Source organism: Giraffa tippelskirchi, chromosome 9 (genome assembly GCF_054371585.1).
Source record: "Giraffa tippelskirchi isolate mGirTip1 chromosome 9, T2T-mGirTip1v1.2.pri, whole genome shotgun sequence".
Classification (NCBI taxonomy): Eukaryota; Metazoa; Chordata; class Mammalia; order Artiodactyla; family Giraffidae; genus Giraffa; species Giraffa tippelskirchi.
The window spans coordinates 53,154,645-53,173,591 of NC_137283.1; the positions used below are offsets into that span (position 1 = coordinate 53,154,645).

The 18,947-nt window shown below is 47.4% G+C and overlaps 3 protein-coding genes across 5 annotated transcripts in view; all 3 read left to right on the plus strand.

Moving 5' to 3' along the window:
- SLC6A1 (solute carrier family 6 member 1) overlaps positions 1-5,093 on the plus strand; it is a 39,091-nt gene extending 33,998 nt beyond the window's left edge. The window contains exons 14-16 of the mRNA XM_081526088.1: positions 66-166; positions 1,030-1,197; positions 3,521-5,093. Coding sequence (XP_081382214.1) covers positions 66-166; positions 1,030-1,197; positions 3,521-3,625 — 374 coding nt within the window. The 3' untranslated portion in view covers positions 3,626-5,093. The remainder of the gene's footprint in view (positions 1-65; positions 167-1,029; positions 1,198-3,520) is intronic.
- A 3,122-nt stretch (positions 5,094-8,215) lies between these two features.
- The window catches only part of ATG7 (autophagy related 7), a 512,414-nt gene continuing 501,682 nt past the window's right edge, over positions 8,216-18,947 (plus strand). For all 3 annotated transcript variants that reach the window (XM_081526092.1, XM_081526109.1, XM_081526110.1), the window contains exon 1: positions 8,216-8,311. The gene's annotated coding sequence lies outside the window, so the exon portion shown is untranslated. The remainder of the gene's footprint in view (positions 8,312-18,947) is intronic.
- The window catches only part of HRH1 (histamine receptor H1), a 199,576-nt gene continuing 188,844 nt past the window's right edge, over positions 8,216-18,947 (plus strand). Inside the window, exon 1 of the mRNA XM_081526119.1 lies at positions 8,216-8,311. The gene's annotated coding sequence lies outside the window, so the exon portion shown is untranslated. The remainder of the gene's footprint in view (positions 8,312-18,947) is intronic.

Sequence of the window (18,947 nt, forward strand, 5' to 3'; positions counted from 1 at the left end):
GGGGCCTTGAACCTGCAGTCCCCACTGCTCCCTTATCCCTCCTGCTCTCATCCCAACTGTCACAGGCGTCAACCGATTCTACGACAACATCCAAGAGATGGTCGGCTCCAGGCCCTGCATCTGGTGGAAGCTCTGCTGGTCCTTCTTCACCCCCATCATTGTGGCGGTAAGGGCAGGGCCAGACCGGACCCTGGGGTGACTTGGGGCCAGAGAGAAACTTACAGAGCCAAAGGCAGGTGGAAGAGCCCCAGACCTCTATCCCCTAGGAATACTGCTCTCTCCCATTTGTGCTGAGCATTTCCTCTGTTCCCTGGAGCCTTCATGAACCTCAGCACAGTAGCTGTCTTTGCCCCACTTCACTGCTGTGGGGCCAGGGCTCACCAGCCAGCCTCATCCAGTGGGCAGGTGCTGTCCTCAAACCATGTTGGCCTGATTCTGAAGCCAAACCATCCACATGGGGAGGCCCCGCATTCTCAGCATCCCTCTTCCCTCCTGCAAGGGGAAACTAAGGCAGGAACTGGCCTGGGAGGGACCACTCAGGTCCTTGCAGTGGGGCTGAGCCACTGCATATATTGTGTCCTGCACAAGGGCACCCAGACAACAGCAGGCTGGGGGCGACCTCTCACCCTTGTTCTGCTTGACAGACTGGTTACCTGGAACAAAGGGATACCTTTTGCAATTGGTCCTCCCGGAGGAACCGCCTTTTGCTATTGGTTCTTCCAGAGAGGGCACTTTTTTCTTATTGGCTCTCCAAGAAGGGAGGCCCCTTTCTATTGGTTGTCACAGAGAAGGCATCTTTTACTATTGGTCCTCTCAGAGATGGTGGCTTCTGTTCTACACAAAGTTACCTTATGTCCTAGCAGTGGCCCTGGGTGCAGGATTCCCAAGATGCTGGGCCCTTCTGAGGGCCCTTGTCAGCTCCAGGGCAGGGGTGGAGCGCAGTGGACCTAGCATCTACAGGGTCTAAGGAAGGGCCTTGGCAGTGCAGTCTGGGTGACCGCCCGCCCCTCCCTTTCTCCCCTTCCCCAGGGTGTGTTCATTTTCAGTGCTGTGCAGATGACCCCTCTCACCATGGGGAGCTACGTCTTCCCCAAGTGGGGCCAGGGCGTGGGCTGGCTGATGGCCCTGTCTTCCATGGTCCTCATCCCCGGATACATGGCCTACATGTTCCTCACCTTAAAGGGCTCCCTGAAGCAGGTAAGCCTGTTCCTTACCCTTCCTGTCGCCGGGCCCCCTTCTCTACTGTGCTGAGCACCACCCCTACCCTTGTGAGGACAGTCTAGCTGGGGAGAGGACAGGTCAATAGCCAATGACAGCAGAGTGTCAGAGGTCATGATTGGGGTGAACCAGGGAGATGGGTTATCCCTGCCTGCATTGAGGAGGGTTCGAGAAGGCTTTCTGAAAGAGGGGATGACAAAGAAGAGGCCTAAGGACAAACCACACTTAAAAGTAGAAGCAGGAAAGAAAGATACAAACGAACTTCTTTACAAAATAGAAATAGATCTACAGACACAGAAAACAAACTTACAGTTACTAAAGGGAAAGGAGGTAGGGGAGGAATAAATTAGGAAGTTGGGATTAACATATATACAGTAATATACATAAAGCAGATAAGCAGGGACCTATTGTATAGCACAGGGAACACTACTCAGTAGTTTGTAATAACCTGTAAGAGAAACAAATCTGAAAAGAATAGATATATAAAATAAACGATAGAAGCAGAGAGAATGTCCCTGGAAGAGGATAGAAAGCATGTGCAAAGACCCAGGGGTATAAACTGATCAGTGCAGCTGGCAGGTAGAGTGGGGAAGCATGCAGGGAGGTGATGAGAGATGAGGCTGGGAATGTAAGAAGGTTGGACCAGATCATGAAAGGCTTGGAAAACCAGGACAAGAACTTTGGACTTTATCCTGAGGGTTGTGCGGAGCCATTGAGGAGCAGGTGAAGGGTGGAATCAGATGTGTTAAGAGCTTAACTCTAGACCTCATGAAAGGCATGCTGCCCCCAGCGGGGGGCCCCTGGCACATGCCAGGTCCACAGCAGCTCTTTGTTAAATTATATTGAATCCTTGAGTGAACAAGGCTGTGCTGGAGGTCCAGGGACTGAGACATTGATGGAGTAAGTGTGGGCTGGGGGATTCACCGAGGACGGATGCAGGGCCACAGATGGGGAGGACCTGGATCCACGCTTCTCAGTCTGACTTCCCACCAAGAGGTACCTGCCAGACCCACTCAGAGCCGGCAGGAGGGGCTGCAGTTCTGCAGCACAGGGGAGACGCGTCAGGAAGCCACTTCTCCACCCCTTGCAGTTAGGTATTAGCAGAGCAGGGCCCTTAAGGCCTTTTCTTCCAACTCCATGTCCAAGGCTTTTGTTTCCCATGATTCTCTACTAAGTCTCAAAGGGTAGTCAAATCTCAGAGTGGCAGAGAGCACAGCCTGTACAAAGGCCCCGTGGTAGGAAATGGGAAGGCTTGTCTGAGGATAGATGCTGATGGGGTAGGATGGGGGGGCGCGTGCAGAGAAGGTGGGTGAGGGTCACCCCATCAGCAGACATGCACTGAACACTTGCTATGCGCCAGACACCACTGTCAGTGCCGGGGACACAGCCCTGAGGCACAGTCCCATCCTCACAGGCTTCCCTGGTGGCTCAGCAGTAAAGAATCTGCTTTCAATGCAGGAGACATGGGTCTAAGCCCTGGGTTGGGAAGATCCCCTGGAGGAGGACGTGGCTACCCACTCCGGTATTCTTGTCTGGAGAATCCCCATGGACGGAGGAGCCTGGCTTTCCAAGTCCATGCGGTTGCAGAGTCAGACACAACTTAGGAACTAAACCATCACCACCATGGTTTACAGTCTAAGAGAGAAAGATCCACAATTAAATAAAGTCACGCTTGATGGGGATGAGCAATATGGAGAAAGAGGGCTTAGAGGGCGCTGGGCAAGGGCTCCCTGGGGAAATAACAGTGAGCCGAGACCTAAGGAGACAGAGGTCAAGCTGTGTCACCGTCTGAAAGGAAGGATGTACTAGTCAGTGGAGACAGCAGGGGCCCTTGCTTGGTGTGTGTGAGAAGCAGTGAGGAGGCTTGCCTGGCTAGAGTGGAGGAAGTGGGGGGGTGAAGGGAGACCACTGAGGTCTGCAGTGAAGGGTGGGTGGGGGTGGGGGACCAGATCCTATGGGGCCTTGTAGGACTTCGGTGAAATGGGAGCCACTGTTGGGTCCAGAGGGATGTGATCTGACTTCTCTTTTCACTAATCCCTCCGGCTGGGGTGTCAAAAATAGAATGAAAAGGGTGAGGGGCAAGAACGGAAGTAGAGGGGGTCAGCGGTCGGCCAGGGAGTTGCTACAATGACTCACATGAAAGGAGGTGGGCGTGGCCCCGGGAGCCACAGCAGAGGCGCGGGATGGGGCTGGGAGGTCCGGCCTTGCAGGCCAGCAGGCAGGACAGACCTGGAAAGTGGGTGGGCCAAGGAGAAGCCAGCCTCCCGCCATCCTAGCGCGAATCCCTCTGCGAATCCCGCAGCGGATCCAGGTCATGATCCAGCCGAGTGAAGACATCGTGCGTCCGGAGAACGGTCCAGAGCAGTCCCAGGCCAGCGGCTCAGCTAGCAAAGAGGCTTACATCTAGGGGTGCGGGGCGGCTCGCCCACCCACGCTCTCACCCCCCCACCCCAGCTGCACGTGACCACCACTTGATGTCTGAAGATACCGTCTATCTCAACCTACCTCGAGTGGCGAGTCCAGACACCATCACCAGGCAAAGAGAGGGAGGTGGGGACAGTCACACCCCCGGGGGTGGGGGGCTCCCGCCTTGTGGGAAGAGTAGATGCTCGAGGGCTGGTGACCTTTATAACCCAGCCGCCCCCCGTCCCGTGTCAGCATCGGCCTGTGTGACCGCTGTAATAGATCTTTTTTACTACCCCGCGGGCCAGGGAGACGCGGCGAGGCCGTGTGCTCCTGGCTTTTAGTTTTAATTCCTGACTGTTCTCTTACTGCCGAAACCCATGACTGTTATCTCTTGGCAGGAGTTGGGTTCTGCCGGGAATGCTGCTCTGTGCGTGTGAAAAGGGTATTCTCTGTATAATGGGCATTTCCAGGGAGAGCTCACCTTTAATAAGAGCAGGGAGCCAGCGCTTTCATGTTCTGTTTTTTTCCTTCCCGAGGCAGCTTCACACCCCCCGCTCACCCCCACAGGTCCCTCAGTATTCCCAGAGCTGCTTTCTCAAGCAGTTGATCCAGTAACCCGTTTCCCTTCCACCCAACTGAACGCGCATCTCTGCACCAAGTTTCCTACTTCCCCCCTCACTCCCCACCCCACCCCCTCCACACTCCTGGCTAGGCCATTCTGAGGGCGCCAACAGAGATCCTTCCAGACAAAGCCCCTGCTCTTCGGAAAACTGCTACAAAGCACAACTGATTTTTTTAACCACCATTGGTGGTGGAGGGGCTCTGATCCTACCGGGGAAGTTTCCTTTTCTTAGTTCCCTTTCCAGGGAGCCCTTTTCTTAGGCCAGCCTGCTTTGCAGAGCACAGAACCGTCCATAGGAAATGAAGGTGAGGCTCTGTGCTTGACTGCAAAGTGGATCCAGTGGTCTTAGTTGTCTCCTTCTTGAACCATCTCCCTTACAGCCACCCCAGTCACGCCTGCTGTCCTCTCCCCTCCTCTGAAATTCCCCAGTGGGCATCTTCTTGCTGCCACTAAAATCTACCAGCCCGGTAACCAAGGGGCTGGTATTAATCTAGACCCCCTCCCCAAGTGCTTTCGAGATTAAAACTGCTTCATAGGGAGGTAGTGTGTGTTCTTTTCCAGAACTGGGCTCCATGGTGGTGGTGGTGGTGATGGTAGCAGATCCAGTGAAGACAGTTTCTTGCAAGCTCCAGCAACTCAACAGTTTCTCATTTGCTGGGAACAGGGGTTCCCACGTAGCAAGTCGTACATTGTGCCCTGTACTCCTTAGCTAGTTAAACTCACGAGCTGTGTTTTACAACTAATCCTTAATAACTATGGTAAATAACTGTGACTGTGGGTTTTTTAAAATCTGTCATCCTCATCCAGAAGTGACCAGCATACCAGTTCTTGCAATAAGGTATTACCCTCAGAATATTAAGCACATTCTTGTAGAGAAAAAAAAAAGTTCGTGTATGCATAGAAATGCACACATATGTACATTCATCCTCACATGTGGTACCTATGGTCTCATTTGATATTGTGTAGGAAATCTCACAAGCTTTTCCTGAAGTCATCTGTAAAATAGTCTCATCACTAAGGCATCCCAAATGCCAACTGGTGAATCCAGGATCAAAATGCATATGTATTGTTAAATTATAGGGTTTAGAACAAAGGGAACCCTTCTCTGTGTCTCATGGTCCCACCCCCTCAGCCCTGGTGTGAATTCCTTTAAAATAAGGGCAGGAAGACTTCTAACTTTCTCTTTGTTCTTCATTCTGGAACTAAGAACAAGTCTTTCGAAGACAAATGCAGCGTATTTAATAATGTTTGTAAGCAAATCTAAGTGAGATGTTTGGCAAGAAATCCCTTAACTGATTTCCATCCAAACCTACATATATAGCACAATATTACGTGTCGTACAATTACTGTGAGAACTGTGAATACGTGTAAAATTTTTTTAGTATTTGCCCTGGGGAGGGAAAGATATTGTATTATCATATATGCTTTTTTTTTGCAATAAGGGTTTATTCTCAGAACACCAAGTAAATCTATCTCTATATTAAAAAATATATGTAATATATACATATTCAAACTATATACAGAGCCTGTTTTAAAAAGAATTACAGTATTATTTAGTAAAATGATCTGTTCTATGGACCAAATGTAAAATATTTATAAATGAAGATGCATTTTAAATGTCTATAAATGGTGTTATAACTAGAGCACGGGCGTTATGTACGTTTCTAAGAATATAGAGGAAAAAATAATAAAGGTTCTATGATATACAATGTTAGACCCTCAATTCTTAGGGGTGGGGGCACAATAACCTGTTTCATCAGAACAATGATATACACACAGAAAAAACATTAAAATATTTTTCCCCAGCAGAGAGAGATTTGGGCTCAAAATCGAGGGACATGGAGCTGGACTTCCCCCAGAGTCTTGGAATGAGTGAATAGAAAATGATTCTGAGCCACATAAGGGAGATGGTTTCACTCTTCTAAAACGATAAGGCGGTCAACTAAATCAAGGTCTAAAGCTAGCATAATAGGAGCACACTTAGTTAACAACACTCATTCTCTTACGACTCATTCCTCAAACTATTTAATTTTAAAATCTTATTTAAAATTTGAATTCTACAGAGAAATTTTAAGAATGATTCAACAATCACCCAGATTCACCAGTTTTTGTCCTGTTGTCACTTTTAAATCTGTCTGTCCATCAGGGTTCGTCTGGGAAGCAGAAACGCTCCGAGTGTTATGGGATAAGGGATTTATTATAGGAACAAGCCTTTTACAGTTGTGGGAGAAATAAGGGAGTAAGGATCTAGGAGAGTTGGGGGATGAGAGAATAGTCACTAACGAGACGAGACAGTCACTAATGAGAAGAGGTAGGAGTAGGCCTGGTACATGTTAATGCTCAGCCTTTCTGATGGAGAAAGTTGACTGCCAGCCACACTGAGAAACAATGTATAAAAGAACCCAAGAACCCAAATTCAGGGACACTTTATAAACCAACTGGCCTATGCTCTTCAAAAATGTCAAGGTCACAAAAGGCAAAATGGAAGAATTTTTCAGATTAAGGAAACATGACAACTGAAGGCAATGCTTCCTCCTGAATTAGACACTGGTCCAGAGGAAAAACTACTTTTATTCTTTTGTTATAAATGGCATTAGTGGGACACTAGGTGAAATTTTAATAATTTAAAAATTTTAATAAGATTAGATAATTATATTGTGTCAGTGTTAATTTCCTGATTTTGACTTGCTTTGTGAATACGTATGAGAATATCCGTGCTTTTAGGAAACATACCTTGTCTACAATTTATTCTCCAATGATTGAGGAAAAATGATAACTTACACATATGTGGTATGTGCGTGTGTGTGTTGTGTGTGTGTGTTGAGCGGGAAAAGATGAGGAAACAGGCACACGTGCAGAAAGGCCACCTGAGAGGTCTGGGGGAAGGCTGTACAGAAATTATACTAGTTTTGCAACTTCTAAGTGAAGTTATTTAAACAATCCAGGAAGACCCGGGTGTCCCCTTCATTTGATGAGTGCTGTACGGGGCTGTGGGGATGGGATTTCCTGCAGGGGTGAGGGGTGGAGAGATGCATACAGGCTTTGGTTTGTACTGGGACCACTCCTCACTCTCACACTCCTACCGCTGTTAACTGTCCCTTTTCTTCTGGAAAGCCCCTCCTTCAAGTCTCAGCCCAGAAGTCACCTCCTTGGTTGGTAACAGGCTCACACATCCAGGCTGCATGTGTGTGTCGGGGGGCCCTCCTTGCTGTCAGAGCTACCGGGCGAAGTCGTCCCCTTGCTGCTCACTGAGTCTCCCCCACTGCGGCTGGAAGGGAGTGGCTGTGTCTCATGGGTCTTCAGGCGGCCAGTACTGGCACAAAATTTATCACAGGCCAGTGCTCAAAAGAGATCCGCTTTTGGTTTCTGATTCTTGAAATTCAGCATTTCATGATACACCCTAGCTATTAATAACTAAACCCTGCCTAACCTCTGGGGCTTCCCCGGTGGTGCGAGAGGTAAAGAACCTGCCTGCCAATGCAGGAGACATAAGAGGTACGAGTTTGATCCCCTGGAGGAGGGCATGGCACCCCACTCCAGTATTCCTGCCTATGGACAGAGGAGCCTGGCGGGCTACAGTGCATAGGGTCACAGAGTCGGACACGACTGAAGCAATTTAGCATGCACACGTGCCTAACCTCTCTCTCATTAGTACCCACAAACCTATAAGGTAGTGGTACCGACCTGACCATTTCACTTGGGTCCCCTAAAAGGGTTCTCCTGCCGGTGCTGTTTAAGTCGACAAAACAAGGGCGAGTTTGGTTCAGAAGCAGGAGAAAGCTTATTCCTTCCAGCAAAGAATGGAAAGGTGTGAACTTGCTCTAGAGCACACGCTTGCTTGTGCAGACAGGCCATGGAGGGGGTTGCCGTATAGTGAGTGATCTTGGCTCGCTTCTGCGCACGGCCGGCAAAGCCAACTGACGTGTTCACCCCGCGCCATTTTGAAGCAGGAAGTTGGGTCTGAAGAGTGCAGAGCCCCGGATGTGAAGCCACACGGCGCAGAGCCCCCGGGTACAGCGTCCTCTGAGCCGATGAAGCTAGACTGCACGCACAGGAAAACTAAAGGTTAGACTTGATTTTATTACCCAGATTCTACTTTCATTTCCCGGGAGTTGTTAACGGGCTTTGCTGGTGACACATCCCTGCTCTATTTCCTGCCCCTCACTGTCGAGGGGTGCTGAGGGGCGCTAGACTGCCTTCTGTGACTGCTTCTTGTGGGTTTGGGGGGTCGTCAGAGCCCCACTGGAGGGGCGGAATGCAAGTTCCGTGGCCCAAATATTAACAAGAGAATAGTGGTCACCTGTCAAGTGTTTGCTGCGAACGCGGGTCTCTGTGTCCTCGGCCTGTGGGTCAGGGTGAGAGGGCCATGGCATCCAGGCCCTGCGGCGGCTGAATCTCCCGGGTCACACTGTGGTGGTTGTTTTACGGAAGAGAAGCTTCAGGTCAGAGAGAGGGTCCCACAGGTAGTCAAGGGGTCGCTGCCCCAGGTTGTCCCTGCGGAGGTGAGGGCTTGGGGTTCTCTTCCCTTGAGTGTGAGGCACGCATGGAGGGATCCCCTTGACTTCCGGTCGGATGGATGGTTAGGGTCGCCCGGTGGGGCTCGTCCCCTTAGGGGTGAGCCGGAGTCGGCAGCCGCCGGTTTGCCAGGATTTTAGATGCACTTATCCCTACCCTCAGGTCTGAAGGGGCCTTATCGGTGGGCCTCTGGTGGGTTTTGTGTTAGGGTTGTTACTTTTCATGCCGGAAGTTACCACACCCTCAACTAATCAATTCGACCCGTGTGGAGCAGTGGTAAAGAATCCGCCTACAATGCAGGGGACTTAGGTTCCATCTCTGGGTCAGGAAGATTACCCGGAGGAGGAAATGGCAACCCACCCTAGTATTCTTGCCTGGAAAATTCCATAGTCGGAGGAGCCTGGCCGGCTGCAGTCCATGGGGTCGCAAGGAGTTGGACATGACTGAGCGACTTAGCACGCACACAGACAACAAACGAGTTATGTGAGGCTTCCCTCAGATAGTGAGTTCCTTGCTGAACCTCCTTCATGGCTTGATGAGCCTCTGTTTGGGTAAAGAAGTATTGCCCATGTTCACTAACTAGACACCCCCAGATCTCTGTTGAAGCCCCATTTGGGGCTTTGTCTGATTCGTCCTTTGTGTCACTGGGGAGTAATTGGATGGATCTGGCCTTTGAGGTATGAGGGGTGGTTGCTAGGTTTCTGGCCCTAGGGCCTCCCTGTGGCACTTGCGTCCACCTTGTTTCGTTTTATTAATTCTGCATCTCCCTGTTGGTGACTCCTGCAATGGATTGCTGCCACATGATTTTTGGAAGCTGTACTAGTTCTCAAAGCTTCTATATGCTTAAGCCAGATTTTACCGTTTATATTCTGCAGTAAGCATACCTCTTTCCTTACAAATAGCCGTGTGTGTGTGTGTGTGTGTGTGTGTGTGTGTGCAGGATGATATATACATACTGGAAATCTGTAAAGATTTAAGACCTTCCCTTCCCCAAGCTCTGAGGCTCAGGTGAGGGCTGTCAGCATGGCCTTGTGAGCAAAATCCCTGGGGTAGATTTCTTGCTCTTGTGACTTGGGTCTTGGCGGTCACTGCATATCCCACCCGCCTTTTCGCCTTTTCCCCTCTCTCATAAAACTGCTCCTGTCTGTGAACCATTACTCTTTGGGGTTTGGGGGAGGCTGACTTCTTAGGTTTGGGGTTACATACTTACCATGTAAGTATACCAAAAAAATTGAATTGCATAGTTTAAATGAGTAAATTTTATGGTATTATAAATCTGAATTATTTATATCAGAATTATATCTCAATCAGAAAGAGCATCAATCCAATTAACCCCACGATGCTAGCTTTAAAAGTCAAGATTCCCAATATCTCTCAATAAAGTGTGAAACCACTCTAAGGCTGAGATTTATCCTGCTTGGAAGTCCCTTGGACAGCAAGGAGATCAGAGCAGTCAGTCATAAAATTTGGAATAGTTTGTCTATGGTTTCCGTACAGTCACGCTCCAGGGGCCCAGTTTCTGTGGGTAGCGGGGTGGTAGGATTCAGTGTGTGTCAGGGTTTTGAGGTAGCCACTGGGTTGTCTAAAAGCATAGCGTGAACTTGAGTTGACCCTCTGGGGGATAGCCATTCTGCTTCCTTAGAACTAACTAAAGCCTGAACTTGGTGTGGAGTCTATATAGTGATTGACTGACCAGATATTAACTTTTAACTAAGGCCTCCTTTTGCAGGGTTGTGGTAACTTCAGTCCATAGGCGAGGCGGCCACCCCCCGGCGGTTTGATCTGATTGTTTAGAGAAATAAGCAATCACCTGAGCAAGGGGTCCCATTTTCTGAGCTAATATTTGAGGGGACAATCTCCCTTCTCTCATGAAAGTAAAGGTCCAAGTGTTAGTTACTCAGTCATGTCAGGCTCTTTGCAACCCCATGGACTGTAGCCTGCCAGGCTCTTCTGTCCATGGATTTCCCAGGCAAGAATAGTGGAGTGGGTTGCCATTCCCTTCTCCAGGGGACCTTACCAACCCAGGGATCAAACTCAGGTCTCCCACATTGCAGGCAGATTCTTTACTGTCTGAGCCACCAGGGAAGCCCCCAAAGGTCAAAGAGTTTAGTTAATCTGAGAGGGACAGAGCCAGACTCAAACATAATTGCTTTTCCAATTCTTAAAAGGCCCCTTTGTATCCTAAATTCCATTTGGAAGGGTCATTATCCTTTCCTTTCAACTTTTCATGTAGAGGCCTAGCTATTAGACCATAGTTAGGGATCCAGATGCTACAAAACCCAGCCATCCCTGGGAAACCCTTAAGCTGTCTTCCAGTCTTAGCACCGATGAGGCTGTAAATGGTTTCTTGCCTTTCCTGGGGTGGCTTCTCCGACCTTTTGTGAGAATGAAGCCTGGTAAATCACCCTTGTTTGTGACATTTGAGCCTTTTTCCTGGGTACCTTATATCCTTTATTGGCTAGGTGTTTCAGAATGGTTGTAGTATTTCATCAAAGTATATCTTTTAGGTCTTTAGCTAAAGTTTCCCCCAAAATGGTGGGGGGCTTTTTGAACCCTCGGGGCAGGACTCTCCAGCAGTATTGTTTTTTTTGTTATGTGTTTGGGTCCTGCCACTCAAAAGCAAGAATTTCTTGTTTTCCTCGGCAGGGAGAAGGCAGAGTTCTTACTGGTGGGACACATCTATGCTACTCAAGGATTCAGATCCAAGTGCCGAGTACAGCATCTCTGCACACGGCCTGCCATCACTGTCTTGAATTATGGTGTCATGGCAGAAGTGTCGGGTGCAGAGTTTCTGCCACTCTAGGAACTTTGGTCTGAAGAACTGGGTGCAGCATCCTATGAGAAAATGAAACTAGACTAAGGGCAAAGGAAAACTATAGAAGAGAATAGACATTTTTATTACCCACATTCCATTTATATTCCCTAAGAATTGTTTATGGATTTTGCTGGTGACAATAGGCCTGATTACTTCCATATGATGGATGAAAAAATAATGCTTAGAAAAAATAGATTTTCCTTAAAAAAATTTTATTGAATAAATGAATAAGTAAATAAAGTAGGTCAGAGTGTTCTGTGACCCCAGAGGGGTCAAAGGTATGTGTACCAGGGGTGGTTGGGAGGCGGACTCCAGTTCACTTGAAGGAAGCACATTCTCCTGGTCAGAGCTCTCCAACAGTAGAATAAGCCTCCTTGGTAGGGAGTGAGCTCCCCATCCCTTGGGGGTATGCAGGCAGAGAGTTCCACTTTGACAGAGTTGGCTGCACACCCAGGTGGGATGGGGCATTGGTTCTCCTGACAGCAGATGGTTTCTAAGCAGGTCCAGTGGGAAGAAGGGACTTGGGATACCAGAGACCTGAAAATAAGCACTTACTCTCTTTCCTCTTCCCTCCAACCCTCACTTCAAGAATAATACTCCCCCAGTGGCTTGTTGTTCACTTCATGGCAAATAGATGGGGGACAAATGGAAATAGTGACAGGCTTTATTTTCTTGGGCTCCAAAATCACTGTGGATGGTGACTGCAGCCATGAAATTAAGAGATGCTTGCTCCTTGGAAGAAGAGCTATGGCAAACCTAGACAGCATATTAAAAAGCAGAGACATCACTTTGCTGACAAAGGTCCATATAGATACAAAGCTATGGTTTTTCCAGTAGTCATGTATGGATGTGAGAGTTGCACCCTAAAGAAGGCTGACTTCCAAAGAATTGATGCTTTTGAACTGTGGTGCTGGAGGAGGCACTTGAGAGTCCCTTGGACAGCAAGCAGATCAACCCAGTCAATCCTAGAAAATCAACCCTGAATATTCTTTGGAAGGACTGATGCTGAAGCTGAAGCTCCAATAATTTGACCACCTGATACAAAGAGCTGACTCATTGGAAAAGACCCTGATGGTGGGAAAGATTGAGGGCAGGGGAAAGAAGGAGGTGACAGAGGATGAGATGGTTGGATGGCATCATTGACTCAAATGTACATGAGTCTGAGCAAACTCCAAGAGATAGTGAAGGACAGGGAAGCCTGGAGTGCTTCAGTCCATGGCATGGCAAACAGCTACTGAGCCAATGAACAAGAAATACTTCTATAGTACTAACGACTAACCTAATGTCCTGAAATCAGAGGCGCTCATTCCCTGGATTGGGTTTGGGAAAGTGGGGTGGAATGAATTGGGAGATAGGGACTGACATATACACACTATTGATACTACCTATAGAATAGATAACCAACGAGAACCCATTGCACAGCACAGGGAACCTTACTCAGTGCCCTGTGGTGATGTGAATGGAAAGGAAATCCAAGAAGGAAGGGATACACGTAAACATAGAGCTGACTGATCTCGCTGTTCACCATAAAGACCATAAAGCACACAACACCATCAAGCAACTATCCTCCAATGTTTTTTCTTTACCTTTCCATTTTTGTGATGAGGAACCTGAGACCTGGGGAAGATGAGTAATCTGCCTAAAGCCGAATGTAATGGCAATATTTATTGATCACTTTCTGCATGCCAGGCCTGGTTCTGAGCTGGCATGGGCAGGCTTCTTAACTCAGACCTGCCTCTTTGAAGTTGACACAAGCACCCCAGAGTTGAAACTGTGAACAAGGAATGGAAGCCTGCCATTTCAATAGACAGAGGGTGCTGCAGCCATCAAACCTTGAGCCACTGCAGCCACCCTGGTGTTGCGCCCTGCGATTCGGGATTGAGAAAAACAGGATACTGGCTCTAGATAGTTAAGGTGCATATCACATTTCAATAAGCCCAGACTTGCATTCTCCCATGCATGCGTGCATGCTACGTCGCTTCAGTCGTGTCTGACTCTGTGCGACCCCATGGAGTGTAGCCCAGCAGGCTCCTCTGTCCATGGGAGGCAAGAATCCAGGCAAGAATACTGGAGTGGGTTGCCATATTCTTCTCCAGAGGATCTTTCCAGTCCAGGGATCGAACCTGTGTCTCTTAGGTCTCCTGCTTTGGCAGGCATAGAAAAACACTGAATCCATTAACTTGAGATGTCTGGTTTTCTTTAACTAGCACTAATCTTTTGATATTTAACTACCTGCTTTTCAACTTCTATATAACTTGACTTCTCACTTAACTCTTCGAAATAGTCCCTGAGAGGTATCTGAGAGCCTGTATGTATCTTGGGCTTAAGTCCTCAGGAATGTTGCAAATGGAACAGAATTCTCAACTTTCAGGTTGTGCGTTTTTGTTTTTTTTTTAGTCAACAGAACCTAGGGATGGGAGGTCCCTGATGGGGGCTCAGCACCAGCTCAACTAGGCCGTCTTCCTGCTTCCCCCAGACCTAGCCCCTGCTTTCTGGGCCCCCAACTGGGCCCGCCAGTTCCCAAGGGGGTCACAACAAGGAGCCAGTGAGGCAAGAAACCAACTGGAGGTGCCTGGCTCTCGTGCATATGGGATGCTCCCAGCCTCGGGGGATGCTCGGCTCTCACACAGCCCATTTTCTGCCTACCAAGGTGGCGTCTGTGGAGACAGGGAGCCAACAGCCATCTCCCCCCTTCTTCCTCAGAACCGAACCCTGATCCTACTCAGGTATTAGCAGGCAGCCTCAGCATACAGAAGTGGGGCTCTGCCCCAGCTCCAGATGGGAAATGTTGATTGATCTATGTCAGTCATGTGATTCTATTCTCCTGGGCAGTGATTGGTAGACTCATGGGCATGAAAGCAGTTATGGCCAGTGAGGGGTGAGGAGCCAGGCAGTGGGAGGGGTGGGGGAGTTTTTTGGTTCTTGAAAATAGATGCTGGGGGGAAACAAAGGATGGGTAAATGGGTGGGAGATGAATGGATTGATGAAGATATGATAAAACAAGTGTTCAGTTCAGTCACGCAGTCATGTTTAGCTCTTTGCCACCCCATGGACTGCAGCACGCCAGGTTTCCCTGTCCATCACCAACTCCCAGAGCTTGCTCAAACTCATGTCCATCAAGTCAGTGATGCCATCCAACTATTTCATCCTCTGTCATCCCCTTCTCCTCCTGCCTTCAATATTTCCCATCATCAGAGTCTTTTCCAGTGAGTCAGCTCTTTGCATCAGGTGGCCAAATTATTGGAGCTTCAGCTTCAGCATCAGTCCTTCCAATGAATATCCAAGACAAATTTCCTTTAGGATTGACTGGTTTGATCTCCTTGCAGTCCAAGGACTCTCAAGAGTCTTCTCCAACACCACAGTTCAAAAGCATCAATTTTTCAGCGCTCAGCTTTCTTTATAGTCCAACTCTCACATTCATACATGACTACTGGAAAAACCATAGCTTTGACTAGATGGACCTTTGTCAGCAAAGTAATGTCTCTGCTTTTTAATATGCTGTCTAGGTTTGTCATAGCTTTTCTCCCAAGGAGCAAGCATCTTTTAATTTCATGGCTGCAGTCACCATCTGCAGTGATTTTGGAGCCCCCCAAAATAAAGTTTCTCACTGTTTCCATTGTTTCCCCATCTATTTGCCATGAAGTGATGGGACTGGTTGCCATGATCTTCGTTTTTTGAGTGTTGAATTTTAAGCCAGTTTTTTGACTTTCCTCTATCACTTTCATCAAGAGGCTCTTTAATTCCTCTTCATTTTCTGCCATAAGGGTGGTGTCATCTGCATATCTGAGGTTATTGATATTTCTCCTGACAATCTTGATTCTAGCTTGTACTTTATCCAGCCCAGCATTTTGCATGATGTTCTTTGCATAGAAGTTAAATAAGCAGGGTGACAATGTACAGCCTTGACGTACTCCTTTCCCAGTTTGGAACCAGTCTGTTGTTCCATGTCCAGTTCTAACTGCTGTTTCTTGACCGGCATACACATTTCTCAGGAGGTAGGTTGGTATTCCCATCTCTTGAAGAATTTTCCACAGTTTGTTGTGATCCACACAGTCAAAGGCTTTAGCATAGTCATTGAAGCAGAAGTAGCTGTTTTTCTGGAACTCTCTTGCTTTTTCTATGATCCAATGGATGTTGGCAATTTGATCTCTGGTTCCTCTGCCTTTTCAAAATCCAGCTTGAACATCTGGAAGTTCTCAGTTCACGCACTGTTGACACCTAGCTTGGAGAATTTTGAGCACTACTTGGCTAGTGTGCATAAAATCTAGCATGCCAGCTAGTGAAGGGGGTCATGATGACAAAACAAGTGTAACAAAAGGTTAATGATAGAGTCATGGTGGTGGTATAAAGACGCTCACTATACTATTCTTTCAACTTTTCTGTATGTTTGCAATTTTTCATAGTAATGTTTAAAAAAAATGAAGCCTAAGTATCAACTAAAACCCAATATATGCATACTCTGTGACCCAACCAATTTTATCCTAGGTAGAATAGAAACGCTTGCTCATGGACATCCAAGGGTTTATAGAATAACTTTTATAGGCGCCCTATATGTAACAGCCTAAGTCTGAAACCAATGTTCAGTCACAAGTCGCATTTTCAGGCTCCCGCCCTCTCTCTCACCGTTCACATCTCCCACCCCTGAGGCTCTTCTGAACTTCTGCTTTTGTACCTGCTGCTTGCTCTGCCTGAGGCTCCCTTCTCCTCATGTCCAGCTGGCTAACTCTAACTCCTCTTTCAAGTGTTGGCTTTGGCGCCCTTCTAGGCAGACTGCCTGGAGTGTTGGCACCTCTTTTTGGAATCTAAGTCTCATCAAGCTGGAAGAGAGGCAGTAAACTCTTACATGTACCCAGGCCTCTGAGAAGGAAACCCTCACTGATTTCTTTAAGACAAGGTGTTCTCAGCCCCACCTGACAGATTCAGAAACTGAGGACCAGAGAGGATATGAGACCTGCACAGCGTTCTTTCCTTTAGCAGACATGCCCTGAAGTATGCCTGTGGCATTTGACAGCAACAGCAAACAAAGGTAATGATACTTTCTGAGGTCTATTTGACTTTTATCAAGATGAGCTCTAGCAGGTTTATTTTTTTTTTTATTAATTTATTTATTTTAGTTGGAGGCTGATTACTTTACAAGCAGGTTTATATGCATTAACTCATCTTATCTTCACAACAACCCCATGAAGTGGACATTATCCCCAATTTATAGGTAAGGGACCAGAGTGAAGAGAGATGAGACACTTTCTCTGTCAGCTACGAAACACTCAACATTAAATACCAAGATACTCATCTTTTCAACTAGTAACTAAAACACAAACTAGAGTGACTCTTCCTCACCCATTAAATCTACAAAACTTAAAAAAAATTCATAAATGGCAGTACCAGCAAGATGCAGAGAAATAAACACATTTATAGATGTAGCGCAGATAACCCAAACTGATTTTTAAAAACTGTCTGGACATAATTTGGTAACATAGACAGAACACTTATTCCTTTTGACTCAGCAATTCCATTTCTAGGAATCTCTTAGAAAATACTCAGAAATGCTGGACAGAATCTGTTTTACAGTTTTTTTCACTACATTATGATATATAATAACAACAAAAGAAAGGACTTCACCTCTAAGTCCTTTCCAGCAGTAGGGTTGATGCGATGAGGGATGGCATGCCCAGTCCATGAGATGTGACCCAGCTGTTACAAGCAGTGTGGTGAAAGAAAATTCAATGTCATTTTTCTGAAAGTGTCCAAAATTGAATGATGAGTAAGAATAAATAGGATGCGAAATTACATATACATAGTGTCATTCAAATTGGATTGGACTGGGTTGGGTTGTTTTGAATTGTATTTTATTCCTGGAAGAAAATCTCCCTAAAGGTTCACAGTGTGTGCAGCAGTACTGGCTAAATTTGTTTAGCAGGGCAATGTAGGATATAGATTGATCTCATTCTTCCTCATAACAACCCCTGAGATGGCCACGTTTATGATTCCCATTCCGCAGATGGGACCACTGAGGCAGAAGAAACTAAGTTTCTCATCAAGGTCAAGACTGCCCAACTCTCGAGCTCACGGCTTCTACCTTCTTTTCTATACACAGTCTCTCTCGGTGTGGTGTTACGGGTAGACGGTTAAAACTTTTTGTATGCTTTTAAAAACTTCTTTTCTGAGCTATTTACAATGGACATCTATCACTTCTATAATTAAGTGGGGAAAAGCAATAAAACCACTTGTTTATGCAAAGTGTCAAGAAAGTTCCAGAAGGCAGCTGTCTCCTGTGGTCCCAGCGGGACTGGCATGTTCTAACTGCAGTGAAGAATTGTGGGTGATCCCAGAAGCCATGCACCCCAGAGAGGGCTCTCCCCATCTTGAGATGGAATTACTGTGAATAGTAGTCATCAGAAGTGTAGGGGAGACAGGAGAATGTGGTGTGGGCCATGCCGGGGAACAGGGCCTCTGTTCCCAGGCCTTCCTCCTTGTTCCTTCTCCTGCTCCCTCTCGCCCCACTTGCCGGCCAGCCTGACTTCTCAGGTTGTCCACTCAGATGAGATGAAGGGGAGGAAGTACCTTCCTGACTCACGTTTGTCCCTTCTCTTGAGCCAGCTTCCCTGAGGCCCGGCAGCAGGGCTGGAGGTTGAGGTGATGCTGGGTGACGGTGGTGGTGGCTATAACCACCATGTCCAATAGTTACAGAACATGACTGTCCCTGGAGGGGCACCAATGGGAGTACTGCCTGTCTATGTGACCAAGGGCAGTGGGATCCACCTCTCTCGGCCTCAGTTTCCTCATCTGTAAAATAGGCATAATAGTGAAGGCCTGTCTCACAAGGCTCTTGTGAGGATTAAATTAGTAAATATGTGTAAAGTGTAAGAATGGTGCCTGGCACATGTCCTGCACTCGATAAATGTTTGCCATTATTAAGCACTTTACATTTATACAAGTTAACCCATTGGTCCATCCCAGCATCTCCCCTGGTAGTCACTTTCATTAACCCATCTGGCAGAAGAAAACGCAGAGGCACAGAGAGGCTAGGTAACCTTCCCAAGGTCACACAGCTTTCCTAGTAAGGAGAGGAGCAGAACTCAGGCTGAGGCCCTAGGGCTTCATAGCCTATGTGCTTGGTTCTCAGTTTTTTCTGCTTCTCAGTGTGGATGTGTAGATGCGGAAATGTAGGCATGGATTATTCTTTTAGCATTTTTTTTTTTTTTAAAGAGGATGAATATTAAGGAAGTGCTGTCAAAGTTGGACTTCCCTGGTGGCTCAGGTGGTAAAGAATCTGCCTCCAATGCCAGAGACCTGGGTTCAGTCCCTGGGTGGGGAAAATCCCCTAGAGAAGGGAATGGCTACTCACTCCAGTATTCTTGCCTGGAGAATTGC